At 29.3% G+C, this 15584-nt stretch overlaps 1 protein-coding gene across 1 annotated transcript in view; it reads left to right on the top strand.

The window, feature by feature from the left end:
• LOC111417634 (Semaphorin 2a) overlaps positions 1 to 15584 on the top strand; it is a 384677-nt gene that overhangs the window by 313813 nt on the left and 55280 nt on the right. Inside the window, exon 5 of the mRNA XM_071195145.1 lies at positions 14202 to 14309. Coding sequence (XP_071051246.1) covers positions 14202 to 14309 — 108 coding nt within the window. The remainder of the gene's footprint in view (positions 1 to 14201; positions 14310 to 15584) is intronic.

The raw sequence follows: 15584 nt of genomic DNA, 5'->3' as shown, positions 1-15584 counted from the left end.
GTGTGTTCTACAAACAACAATATGTAAAACCACGATTTCATATAATTTTCACTTTTTCGAGTTTTTCTCAATATTAATGCATCTGATTGTGAGAGCAAAAGTGTAAAAGAGCAATATTGTTAAGAATGAAGTTTTCTACAACTTTTATACCCAAACTTTTCTTCTAAAGCGTCTCCAATTCGGTGTGCTCTACGAACATGTAAAACCACGATTTCATACAATTTTCAGATTTTCGAATTTTTCTCAATATTAATGCATCTAAGAGCAAAAGTGTAAAAGAGCAATATTGTTAAGAATGAAGTTTTCTACAATTTTTATACATAAACTTTTCTTCTAAAACGTTCCTAATTCGGTGTGCTTTACGAACAACAACATGTAAAACCACGATTTCATATAATTTTCAGTTTTTCGAATTTTTCTCAATATTAATGCATCTGAGAGCAAAAGTGTAAAAGAGCAATATTGTTAAGAATAAAATTTGCAACAACTTTTGTTCTAAAACTTTCTTTCTAAGACGGCCCGAACCCCGTGATCTATCAACATCAATATGTAAAACCACGATTTCATCTAATTTTCACTTTCTCGAATATTTCTCAATATTAATGCATCTGAGAGCAAAAGTGTAACAGAGCAATATTGTTAAGAATGAAGTTTTCTACAATTTTTATACATAAACTTTTCTTCTAAAACGTCCCGAATTCGGTGTGTTCTACAAACAACAATATGTAAAACCACGATTTCATATAATTTTCACTTTTTCGAATTTTTCTCAATATTAATGCATCTGATTGTGAGAGCAAAAGTGTAAAAGAGCAATATTGTTAAGAATGAACTTTTCTACAACTTTTATACCCAAACTTTTCTTCTAAAGCGTCTCTAATTCGGTGTGCTCTACGAACATGTAAATCCACGATTTCATACAATTTTCACTTTCTCGAATATTTCTCAATATTAATGCATCTGAGAGCAAAAGTGTAACAGAGCAATATTGTTAAGAATGAAGTTTTCTACAACTTTTATACCTAAACTTTTCTTGTGAAACGTTCCGAATCCGATGCATTCTAGAGGCAACAATACGTAAAACGACGATTTCATCTAATTAAAAAAAAATAACTTGCTTTTATTTAAATATAATATCGAGACTAGTTTCGAGGTTATACCCTCATCTTCAGTCGAAACTAGCAAAAACGAAAAACACATTAAAATATTAAAATAAAACAGTTTAAAAAACTTACAGTCAAAATTTTCAAAGCAATTTATACATGAAAAGCGAAAAGCTCAAACGAAAAACATTATCTCGAAGAAAACTTCTTGAAAAGGTATGAACACGTTAAAATTTAAAAATAAATAATCACAACAAAAACATTTACAATATAACTCAAAAAGTAAAATTAACGTACGACATCAAAATATATTAAACATTTTGTCAAAAACGAAAAGATGTCGAACTGGGAAAAAGACTTGAGCGGGTTTTAAAGTTGCATTGAACTACCCGTGCAAATAAACTTGTTATATTTATTGTTTTATGATCTCTCAGAGACATAAAAATAGGTTTATTATACAATTGAAGCTGTTCATTTAATAATTCGAAGTTATTGTTATTTTTGTTTGTTAATTTCTAAAATTTCGAGCAGATCTAGCCTATAACGTTTTTCACATTTATGTAGAAGTTTTGTATTATTATAGTCTATCTTGTGGCCTGTTTCAATGTGATGTTTAAATACATTGGAATTATCATCCAATTAACATCCAATTGAATATATGCCACATTCTTTGAAAAAATGTGTTTTGCCTGAAAAGTGACATTATTGAAAGGAATGAGCTTATATTTCAAGTTATTTAGAGTTCTAACATAAAGTGGGTCCCTTTGTTGCTGTATTTTGTGAAATAATCTATTAATGATATGTTTTGGGAATTTATTATTATATGCAAGCTCAAACACATAGTCAATTTCTTTTACTTTTTAGTATATTTTTTTAATATATTCCCAACTTGTAACATGGATAAAAATCTTAATTGATTTCATCTAATTCTTGTAGGAATTGTTGTTGTTGTAGGAATCCATGTTGCAAGTTTATATATATGTAAAGGAAAATGTTTAATTTAATAAAAAACTTCTTACTTGCTTGTGAATTATTCATTATTAATGGTACCGGTTTCGACTACACCTAGTCATCATCAGCCAAATCCTGTATAAATGGAAAATATAAAATAGAAGAATCACATAAAAATTTTTTTTTTCTTATCTAAAAAAACTTACGTCAGAAAAAGAGTTGTTAAAATTTAGAAAATGTAGATATAACACATGTGTTTAAACATATTAAAATATGTATTATTAAAATGTTAAAAATTAAAAATTAAAACTGTCACAAGCAAGTAAGAAGTTTTTTATTAAATTAAACATTTTCCTTTACATGATTTCATCTAATTTTCACTTTTTGGTATTTTTCTCAATAGCAATGCATCTGATTGTGAGAATAAAAGCGTAAAAGAGCAATATTGTTAAGAATGATGTTTTCTACAACTTTTATACTAAAATTTTTTTTCTAAAATATTCTGAATCGCGTGCTCTACCTACAATAAGATTTAAAACAACGATTTCATCTAATTTTCACCTATTCGAATTTTTCTCGATATTTATGCATCTGAGAGCAAAAGTGGAGAAGAGCAATATTGTTAAGAATTAAATTTGCAACAATTTTTATACTAAAACTTTTTTTCTAAAACGATCCGAATCCCGTGCTCTAGCAACAATGAGATGTAAAACCACGATTTCATCTAATTTTCACCTACTCGAATTTTTCTCCATATTTATGCATCTGAGAGCAAAAGTGGAGAAGAGCAATATTGTTAAGAATTAAATTTGCAACAATTTTTATACTAAAACTTTTTTTCTAAAACGATCCGAATCCCGTGCTCTAGCAACAATGAGATGTAAAACCACGATTTCATCTAATTTTCACCTACTCGAATTTTTCTCCATATTTATGCATCTGAGAGCAAAAGTGTAAAAGAGCAATATTGTTAAAAATTAAATTTGCAACAACTTTTATACTAAAACTTTTTTTCTAAAACGATCCGAATCCCGTGCTCTAGCAACAATGAGATGTAAAACCACGATTTCATCTAATTTTCACCTACTCGAATTTTTCTCCATATTTATGCATCTGAGAGCAAAAGTGTAAAAGAGCAATATTGTTAAAAATTAAATTTGCAATAACTTTTATACTAGAACTTTTTTTCTAAAACGATCCGAATCCCGTGCTCTAGCAACAATGAGATGTAAAACCACGATTTCATCTAATTCTTACTTGTTCGAACTTTTCTCAACATTTCAGCATCTGAGAGCAAAAGTGTGAACGAGCAATATTGTTAAGAATGAAGTTTTCTACAACTTTTATACCTAAACTTTTTTTCTAAAATGTCCCGAATCCGTTGTATTCTACAGATAACAATATATAAAACCACGATTTCATCTAATTTTCTCTTTTTCGAACTTTTCTCAATATTTCAGCATCTGAGAGCAAAAGTGTAAAGTGCAATTTTGTCAAGAATTAAATTTGCTACAACTGTTATACCTAAATTTTTCTTCTAAAACGTCCCGAATCCGGTCAGCCAACCAGACAATCAGACAACAATACGATTTCATCTAATTTTCACTTTTTCGAATTTTTCTCAATAGTAATGAATCTGAGAGCAAAAGAGGAAAAGAACAATATTGTTAAGAATGAAGTTTTCTACAACTTTTATACCTAAACTTTTCTTCTAAAATTTCCCCAATACAGTGTGTTCTACAGACAACAATATGTAAATCCACGATTTCATCTAATTTTCACTTTTTCGAATTTTTCTCAATATTTATGAATCTGACAGCAAAAGTGTAAGCGAGCAATATTGTTAAGAATGAAGTTTTCTACAATTTTTATACCGAAACTTTTCTTCTAAAACACCCCGAATCCGTTGTGTTCTACAAACAACAATATGCAAAACCACGATTTCATCTAATTTTCACTTTTTGAATTTTTCTCAATAGTAATGCATCTGAGAGCAAAAGTGTAAAAGAGCAATATTGTTAAGAATGAAGTTTTCTACAACTTTTATACCCAAACTTTTCTTCTAAAACGTTCCAAATCTCGTACTCTACCAACAATAAGATGTAAAAACACGATTTCATCTAATTTTCACCTATTCGAATTTTTCTCAATATTTATGCATCTGAGAGCAAAAGTGTAAAAGAGCAATATTATTAAGAATTAAATTTGCTGCAACTTTTACACTAAACCTTTTTTTCTAAAACGTTCCGAATCCCTTGCTCTACCAACTAGATAAAAAACAATGATTTCATATACTGTAGCTTCGTATAGGTCAAATAAGAATGAAACTATTTATTTACCTTACCCAGTTCCATCCTTTTCATTCAGGGGAGGAACGAAAACGAAAATAAGGTCCCCGCCCTTTACACATAAAGTTATTTCCGCAAACGTTAGCAAGAAAACAACCAGAAACTGCTTCGAGAGGGTTCCTCTTCTTAGTTTTTCTTTTTCTAAAAACCGTCTGTACACCACCCTTTACCATTTTCCTCTTTCCCTATTTCTTCTTTCTGGTAAAGCTTACATAGCTTTTCGCCATTTCATTCCTTTGCCTTTTTGGTGTTGTAGAAAGGTCGAATTCTACGTGATCCGGGTCGGAGTCGAAACTCGAAGTCTTTTTGTCTTTATTTTTATTGTAGTAGGTGGGCGCTTTTCCGGGAAACGTTCCTTATCTTCCAGCGATTTCCAGGCGAGGTGCTGACAACTTCGACGCCTCCTTTGTATATGCAGTCAACGTCGCACGTCGTATGTGCATAAAAGGACGCCGAAACTTGCCCATTTTAACTTGCGCCAGAAAATGGAAAAGGGAAACGGTTATCTCTATGAAAATTTATTTCTAAACGTGTTCAATTCGAAACAAAATCTACAAGATATGTGATGTTTTCGCTCAAAAATTTAAACACTTTTTTGCTTTGACAAAAAGAAGTAGAGTGAGAAATTGTAAGTTGTGAAGCTTTGAATTTTAACAACTGTAGGATGGGTTTGTTGCGTATACGTTGTCACAGGGCGGGGGTTCATACAATAAATTAGCTTGTTAGATTGTGGTTTATATCTCCATAAATATTTTGCTAGTTCCAGTGGACAGCTGCATATATCAGGCTCGTAAAGTAGAGTCCGCTGAAAATACACCGTAACACCATTTGAATGCATGAGAACGATTAATTTTGCAAACGTTTCTCCGATGGATCTCCTACTACTGTCACAACACTTTTGTTAATTAATCAAACAAACCATATTTTTGCCACATTTATTATTTCATAACGACTCAAGGTTACGTCTTGACAAAGGTTTTGGTTAAAAGTGTAACAACACTCCGTTTTTCATCATAAATAGCCCCATTTCATTCTCTCTTGTGTTGTAGTTAATCTTTCCCCATTTTTATTTTTTTTAGTTCTCGTCTACGATCGTCAATCAAACAGCGACTTTCACCTCTTTTATACACACATACATTCACAGTGTGATCATTAATCAATGATTGATTACATTTTTTCATTTTTCATTCATTCTCATCAATTCAGTTTGTTCAGTGATGTTGAATCAAAGATTAAACGTTGATTATACTAAAAGAGTGTATACATTTTAATGTTTAATAAATTAATATTTAACCTATTTCAAATTTTACTCCGAACATTTTATATTAAACCATTATGTTTGAATATCTTGTTCAACATAACGTGATTTTTTTTAAATTTGATTTATTCGATAAATTAAAAAATCCACTTAACCTATTTCAAATTGATTTTCCTTCGAACATTTTATATTAAACCATTATGTTTGAATATGTTATCATAAAATATGATCTTTTATCTTTCATTTAACATATTAATCATTACTTTATTCCCAAAAATACGGTTTACGTGATTTTTTAAATTTAACTTTTTCAATAAATTAAAAAATCCATTTAACCTATTTCAAATTGATTTTCCTCCGAACATTGTAGATTAAACCATTATGTTTTAATATGTTATCATAAAATATGATCTTTTATTTTTCATTTAACATATTAATCATTACTTTATTCCTAAAAATACGGTTTACGTGATTTTTTTAAATTTAATTTTTTCGATATATTAAAAAAACCACTTAATCTATTTCAAATTGATTTTCCTCCGAACATTTTATATTAAACTATTATGTTTGAATATGTTATCATCAAATATGCTCTTTTATCTTTCATTTAACATATTAATCATTACTTTATTCCTAAAAATACGGTTTACCTGATTTTTTAAATTTGACTTTTTCGATAAATTAAAAAATCCACTTAACCTATTTCAAATTGATTTTCCTCCGAATATTGTAGATTAAATCATTATGTTTGAATATGTTATCATAAAATATGATCTATCTTTCATATGATATATTAATCATTACTTTATTCCTAAAAATAAGTTTTACGTGATTTTTTTAAATTTGATTTTTTCGGTATATTAAAAAATCCACTTTATCTACTTCAAATTGATTTTCCTCCGAACATTTTATATTAAACCATTAGGTTTGAATATGATATCATAAAATATGATCTTTTATCTATAATTTGACTTATTAATCATTACTTTATTCCTAAAAATACGTTTTACATGAATTTTTTAAATTTGATTTTTTCGATATATTAAAAATCTACTTAACCTATTTCAAATTGATTTTCCTCCGAACATTTTATATTAAACCATTATGTTTGAATATGTTATCATAAAATATGATCTTTTATCTTTCATTTGACATATTAATTATTACTTTATTCCTAAAAATACGTTTAACGTGATTTTTTTAAATTTCATTTATGCGATATATTAAAAATCTACTTAACCTATTTCAAATTGATTTTCTTCCGAATATTGTATATTAAACCATTATGTTTGAGTATGTTATCATAAAATATGATCTTTTATTTCTCATTTGACATATTAGTCATTACTTTATTCCTAAAAATGCGTTTTACGTGATTTTTTTAAATTTGATTTTTACGATATATTAAGATATCCATTTAACTTATTTCAAATTGATTTTCCTTCGAACATTTTATATTAAATTATTATGTTTGAATATGTTATCATAAAATATTATCTTTTATCTATAATTTGACTTATCAATCATTACTTTATTCCTAAAAATACGGTTTAAATGATTTTTTTAAATTTGACTTTTTCGATAAATTAAAAAATCCACTTAACCTAGTTCAAATTGATTTTCCTCCGAACATTGTAGATTAAACCATTATGTTTGAATATGTTATCATAAAATATGATCTTTTATTTTTCATTTAACATATTAATCATTACTTTATTCCTAAAAATACGTTTTACGTGATTTTTTTAAATTTGATTTTTGCGATATATTAAAAATCTACTTAAACTATTTCAAATTGATTTTCCTCCGAATATTGTATATTAAACCATTATGTTTGAGTATGTTATCATAAAATATGATCTTTTATCTCTCATTTGACATATTAGTCATTACTTTATTCCTAAAAATGCGTTTTACGTGATTTTTTTAAATTTGATTTTTACGATATATTAAGATATCCATTTAACCTATTTCAAATTAATTTTCCTCCGAACATTTTATATTAAACTATTATGTTTGAATATGTTATCATAAAATATGATCTTTCATCTATAATTTGACTTATTAATCATTACTTTATTTCTAAAAATACGTTTTACCAGATTTTTTTAAATTTGACTTTTTCGATAAATTAAAAAATCCACTTAACCTATTTCAAATTGATTTTCCTCCGAATATTTTATATTAAACCATTATGTTTGGATATGTTATCATAAAATATGATCTTCTATGTTCCATATGATATATTAATCATTACTTTATTCCTAAAAATACGTTTTACGTGATTTTTTTAAATTTGATTTTTGCGATATATTAAAAATCTACTTAAACTATTTCAAATTGATTTTCCTCCGAATATTGTATATTAAACTATTATGTTTGAATATGTTATCATAAAATATGATCTTTTATTTATAATTTGACTTATTAATCATTACTTTATTTCTAAAAATACGTTTTACCAGATTTTTTTTAAATTTTACTTTTTCGATAAATTAAAAAATCCATTTAACCTAGTTCAAATAGATTTTCCTCCGAACATTTTGTATGAAACCATTATGTTTGAATATGTTATCATAAAATATGATCTTTTATCTTTCATTTGACATATTAATCATTACTTCATTCCTAAAAATACAGTTTATGTGGTCTTTTTAATCTTGACTTCTTCGATAAATTAAAAAATCCACTTAACCTATTTCAAATCGATTTTTCTCCGAACATTTTGTATTAAACCGTCATGTCTGGATATGTTATCATAAAATATGATCTTTTATCTTTCATTTGCCATATCAAGCATTACTTTATTCCAAAAAATACTGTCAATTTTTTCAATTGACTTTCACCTTTTTTATACACACATATATTCAATGATGTTGAATTAAAGATTAAATGTTGATTATATAAAAGAGTATATACATTTTAATATTTAGATAGTTGCGGTTAATTTCGTTGGGTAAAATAAGTCGGAGTTGAAAAGGAAAGCGCATCGCTCGGAATGAAACTTAATTAAATAAATTTGCATGCCAATTCTGCGCCCGTGGCCAAAATATTGTTATTTGCTAATTGAAATCTCTATCGGGTTGCGGCCGACGTAGAAGTCGACGTCTGCGTCCCCGAAATGAGGCTGGTAAGGCGAAATTGAAATTAATTTCGACCGTAGTGGATCTCAGACACCAACAGAAACGACGTCCCATAACGGTTCCCCCCCTTTAGGAACCCCCCATTTGTAATTCAAATGACTTCCGCTATCGCAGTCGATTCAACAAAGCGTGGTTGAATCGACATTCGCTGTCATCGTTAAAGTTAATTTTGAAAATTTTTAGTTAAAATGGTGGTCAAAAAGTCAAATTTGAATCTCGTTATAAACAAATATTTTACGAATGATTTTTCGAGAAATTCAATATTCTTTGAGATATCTTGAATTACCGCGTTGTGTTCCATATTCACAGGGATATTAAATTTATGTCATTTTTAAAACGGTCTTAACAAAATTTGTCCGTAATTTAATTGTAAACAAATATTGTTTAATAGAAATTTTGCAACTGTTTACAAAGAAATTAAAATAGTGTTATTTTGAAAAATTCTCTTAAAAAAAGTTGTGTCTAATATTATTCTAAACAAACAATGTTTAAGGAAATTTTTGATGAGATAAATAATTTTTAGATAAATACAATATTCTCTGAGATATCCTGAATTTTCCTGATGTGATATGTACCATACTGTTCAGAGGGAAATTAAATTTATGTTATTTTAAAAAATGGTCTTAATAAATGTTGTTTGTAATTTAATTCTGAACAAATATTATTTAATGAAAATTTTGATACGATCAATAATTATTAAGATAATCTCAAAAATTTCGTTTTACATAACAGTATGGAGCGTCATCTGGTGGAGATATCGAAAACTTTTATTAAAATAATCGATTTAGAATCTTTTTGTGAAGAAATATTATACGAAAGTTTTTTCGATTGAAACAATATTCTTTGAGATATCCTGAATTACCGTGTTGTGATATGAAACATACTGTTCACAGGGAAATTAAAATAATGAAAAATTCTCTTAACAAAAGTTGTGTCTAATATTATTCTAAACAAATAATGTTTGAAAAAATTTTTGATGAGATCAATAATTTTTAGGATATCCTCAAAAATATCGTTTTATATACCAATATAGAGCGTCACCTGGTGGAGATATCAAAAATTTTTATTAAAATAATCGATTTCAAATCTAGTATTAAACAAATATTATACGAAAGATTTTTTGATAAATACAATATTTTCTGAGATATCCTGAATTTTCCTGATGTGATATGTACCATACTGTTCAGAGGGAAATTAAATTTATGTTATTTTAAAAAATGGTCTTAATAAATGTTGTTTGTAATTTAATTCTGAACAAATATTATTTAATGAAAATTTTGATACGATCAATAATTATTAAGATAATCTCAAAAATGTAACATAACAGTATGGAGCGTCACCTAGTGGAGATATCAAAAACTTTTATTAAAATAATTTATTTACAACCAGGATCAAAACTAATATTATATGAAAGAGAGAGACAATGCATTCATTTATTTTAGACAATTAAAAGCAATATATAACATAAACAACAACATAATGTACATTCTATATTAAGTCTAAAAAGGGCTATCGACCAAAGTCCTTCCCCCCCATCTCAATAATTAAAATTTTATCAGCCACATATTGTTATCCTATCACACTCCTTTTGTAAATAGAGTCGAATTCTGATTGCATAAATAGAGTTGACATTTCTTCTGCCATCTTGCTCTTAGATTTGATTGCTAAAATTAGAAGTCGCCCCATCAAAGGCTTTATTTCGGTTTTTTCATATAGCGTTTTATTTGCGATGTTGTGCAATGGACTGTTCGGGTGTCTCATTTTCGTTACTGCTCGGAGACTTATTGTTTCACCAACTTCTAAACTCCTTAGTGTGCATCGCTTGCTATCATAGGTCAATAGGTTTGTATACTCTAAAATTGGTCTACAAATAGTCTTATAAATATCCGCAGCTCATTTGATGTTAATGCCTTTTTTCTTGTATGTTAAAGCTTTGCTCTGGACTGATTTGCGTCTGTCACATGTATACTGTTGGAAAATTATCTGTTATCTTATGGAATGCTATTAGAAATTGTGTTTTTGAAGCATTTATGTTAATACTCCAAGAAGAGCACTATTTAGTTATTTTGTTAGTTGCTTCTTGTAATGTTACTATGGCTGTTTCAAGTTTCTTCCCATGCGCTATTAGTGCAGTGTCGTCGGCATATTGCAGCATATATAGATCAGTAGACAGCGCGGATATTTCCATCATGTCATATGAAAAAGCATTGTATAGTATTGGTGAGAGCGGCGAACCCTGTACGCCTTGTTGAATGTGGAATTCATCCGAGAAATTTTCATTTGTTCTTACTCGAAAAGAACGATCTATTAAAAAATTTGACAGTTATTTAAGTAACTAAGGTGGAACGTTTAATTTGTGTAATTTGTAAATCATTATGCCACACTGAGTCAAACGCTTTTTGTATGTCTAGAAAAAGAGCTGCTGATTTTATTTGCTGCAAGTGACAAATGTGTAGATTTGAAGTAATAATAGCTAGTGGATGTATAGTCGATTTCCAAATTAGTTCGAATTTTAGAAAAAATGTGTAAAAGTTCAGGTCGTCCGAAGTTAGTTTCTGATAGAAATAAAAGAATACTTGTAAAAATCTGCAAAAAAGGACGAAGAAATACTTTAAGACAAGTTACCGCTGAATGGAATAATTAAACTGGATTAAATTTATCAAGGGAATGCTGTCGCAAATAGATTCTTAAAAGTGGATTAAAGTTTTACAAGGTTTACTTACAAGTAATAATTTAAAAATGAAGCTTTTAGAAAAAAAATTTATTAAAACAACATAATTGTTTAATTGTTATTAATTATTTATGAATTCTATTATGTCCCAATATACAGGGTGAGTCAGAATGAATGGGAAATCCGAACACCGGAGATACTAGATACCAAAATATGATGATGAACATCTCTTATACAAATGTTAGTGGTTTTCGAGGTACAGGGTGTTGAAAGTTAAATACTTATTTCAAAATTTCTTGATAATTGTGAAGCTTTTTGTACTATTAACATAAAATTTTGTAGTTTTATGTTTTCGAGCATGAAAAATATGAATTTGAAAGTTATTTTGTTATTGCTCGTAGAAGGCGCTAGATACACACTGCTCGTTTGATAAATCAAATCATAATTTTTTTGGCTGTCGTGCTACGACCAATAAGAGCTACAAACCACAAAGAGTATTCAATTTTACATAAAAAAAGTACTCTTATTTAAATTGTTTAAGTCTTTCGGTTTTCGAATTATTTACTTTTAAATGTATTTTTTCTTCTATAACTTTTATTTTTTAAGATAAGCAAAGTTGGCTTATTTTTTTGCTCATGTTTCGACAATTGCTTGTTAATTGTCACCATTGACCTAATTTCCGTGTGCAATCATTTTTACCAACAATAAAGTTATTACCAATTTGAAAATACCACGACATAATGAGTTTTCTAATAGTGAGAAATCCCGATTTAAATCCACTGGATTTTTGAATATGGTCACAATATTGTATTGTTATTAATGAATTGTTATTGTTATCAATTATTATCGTTACTAATTGCTATAGTTACTGTGTGTTATTGATTTTAAATGTTAACCATAAAATTACTTTGAAACAATTAAAAGCAAATAACTTGGAAACCAGTAGACTTAGACAACGTAAGCAAGACTACCTTTTTTGTGTAGAATTGAAAGCTCCTTCAGATTTCTGGTTCTAATTCACCTTACCTCAACTGACAAAATGGCCATGACTTGATATCTCAAACGTACAGTGTGTATCTAGCGCCCTCTACGAGTGATCACAAAACAAATTTCAAATTCGTATTTCTCATGCTCGAAAACATATAATCACCAAATTTAATGTTAATAGTACAAAAAGCTTCAAAATTATAGTAGACGAGAGCTGGCAGTGACAGATCGCTTAAAAATGGTATGAATCAAGATATGGACGTACGACTTAGATTATTTCGCCACATACATTTAAATGTAGGTTATGTTAGTAATAGAGGTCAAACATTGTCAAAGATATTATTTAATGATTTTCCTCAAGGACAGTAGAATCTAACAGGACTGCTACATCCATTGTTGTGACAACCTGCCCGCAAACTACGTCACACCATTTTCCACGCCCTGCTGTTGTTATGGTCTATGTGTTTGCTGTGTATTTTTAGAGGTTATATCCTAGACGTATACATATTATTTTTGAAGTTTTATGTTTTTAGACGTATTAATGTCTATCATATAACCTCTAAAAACACAGACAGTACACAGTTACCAGGCGTGGCAACCAACCCGTAGTGGACTACAAAAATACAATGGATGTAGCAGTTCTGTTAGATTCTACTGTCCTTGGATTTTCCTTTCAAAGAAAACATTTTCTGCTTGTGACAACACTAACAGATTCATGACAACGCTCACAAGACGTTTCGATTTGAGGTTATAATTGTAAAGTTACATCGCTTAGAAGAACAGACGTACTTTTACGACGTGGCCATTTTAATTGTACAGCAGACATATTAAACGAATGCTATCTCTTTCTAACACATCTTACTCTCTAGCGGTTTGTGAACTACGTATGGCATTTATAAGAGCGGAAAACGATGATTTACTGCCAGCTCTCGTGGCGTCTACTATATCAAGAAATTTGGAAAAGGAATTTAACTTTCAACACCCTATGTCTTGAAAATTACCGATATTTGTATAAGAGATGTTAGGTTAAATCGTTATTTTTTGGTGTCTAGTGTCTCCGGTATTCGGAATTCCCATTCTTTCTGACTCACCTTGTATAGTTGTTAGGGCTCGTAGTGAAGCTTTTATAAATATAGTATCATCTATTCCGTTATGTGGGTGAATATATGTATACCAGGAAAATGTGTTGTTTTTCTTTCCCAAATGGTAATGAAAAGTGTGTGCATTCGTTTAATCTGTTATTTATTCTTGGGATATTTTTATGTTTGACTGCTAGGGTGGGTGAATTAGCGCTACAGAGCCTCCTCTGATATTAACATTGTCGATTTCAGATATTTTTTCCACTACAGACCAGTTTTGAAATTTGTTATGTTCTCTGGATTTTATTTCTACAAATAAAGCACACTGTATAGGATGAGTAGTCAAATAGTTACCTATTAAATAAGCTTTCCGATGGTAGCTATTGATGTTGGAGTAGAGGAATCTGATAATATCCATTGGAAGGTTATTATGATATGTCATACTGATCACAGGGTAATTAAATTAATATTATTATGATAGAATTCTCCTAATAGAAGTGTTTTTAATAAAAATCTTAATCTTTTAATCTTTAATCTTTTTCAATAAAATCTATAAAATTTTATAAAAAAAAATAATATATTATAATTAATATAATAATATAATATATATGATGTATATTCAATTAATTAATTTTGAATTAATTATTCAAATTTGTTTCAGCATTTCGACTGTAGAAACCATATAAGAGTAATTCAGCCAATGGGAGATGGAAATCGATTGTACATTTGCGGAACTAATGCTCATAATCCCAAAGATTGGGTTGTCCATGTAAGTATTTATAAATATAAGAACAAGCTGTTAATAATTCTTAGAGTTAAGTCACAAATGTAAATAGTTGAAACCGAATTTATAGACTTAAGGGTGGATTTCTCTTTGTAAGTAAACCAGGCTTTATGTAAACTTCATTTAGAGTCTGTTCGTTTTAGAGGTTGTTGTAGTAGTAGGTAAGAGTAAGCGGGGAAACACGGATGAATGTCTAATTTTAAAGCGGATAGCTGCCGGAGTCGTCCGCCTCTCGTTCTGTTTCCTCCACCTCCTCCGTGATATTAAATTGGCGAGTTCATAAAGTTCCTGGTTTGGATGGTGTGTATGTACAAAACGGGCATTATATTACTACTCGTGCACAACGTACTACCGCTACCTTAGTTGTTGTTGTTGTGTACGTTTTGAAACTGTGTTTCAACTTGTAAATGTTGGAAAATCGTGTTTGGTGGAAAATCAAATAAATTAAACGAAGTAAATTAAATCAAATGAATTTATTTAAAGATTAGAATAATTTTAAAAATAATCGAGTTGATTTTAGGGGTGAAAGTTCACAATGGAAAACCATCGAAAACCCAATATTTCGCGTAAAACGCAATCTAAAATTAATATCACCGTTTTGGCTATTGTTCGAGGTTTGGCGTTTTCAGTATTTTTTTTTTGTAACTATCGGAGTGGGGTTTTAGGGATCTGTCCACCACTTCCAACGGTTGCATGTGTCACCACAAAAAGCAATTTTGGGCCTGGCAGAAATTGAATTTACCTGGATGGGCGACGGCATTTTACCGTGACATTACAACGAGAGACATCGGAGATTTTTCGATTCGGACGCGCGATACACGCGGATATTTTTACGCTCTCATGTGTCCGACCCCTTTTTTAATATCATCATCCTCCCCCCAAAACGGGGTCCCTTTTTTTATTGTTTCTCCGGTTATCGGCTACCCATACCACCCTCAACCGATCATACAAAGGCAAAGTTCGATAAATGCGAGTGACGAGTGAATTTTCAATTTTTCCCATTTCCATGTGTCAACGTTTAAACAATTACATGATTTCAATTATTTGGTGTTTTAATTAAAACTTTGTTTTAAAAAAAAATATTTTTTTTTTACCCCAATAACATTGATAGGGAATAACTAATATTATCAAGAAAAAATAGCGTTCTTTCTCCCCCCATTCATTTAATACCTTATTCGCATTTTCGCATAAAAAAGCAAACACATTTTTCGCCTGTCCGCGTCCCCCTCGCTGTTCTTTAATGCATCCCCTGTACCTGAA

Source organism: Onthophagus taurus, chromosome 3 (assembly GCF_036711975.1).
Source record: "Onthophagus taurus isolate NC chromosome 3, IU_Otau_3.0, whole genome shotgun sequence".
Lineage (NCBI taxonomy): Eukaryota > Metazoa > Arthropoda > Insecta > Coleoptera > Scarabaeidae > Onthophagus > Onthophagus taurus.
The sequence above is the reverse complement of the archived record's forward strand: the minus strand, read 5'-3'. Positions and strand labels throughout refer to the sequence as shown.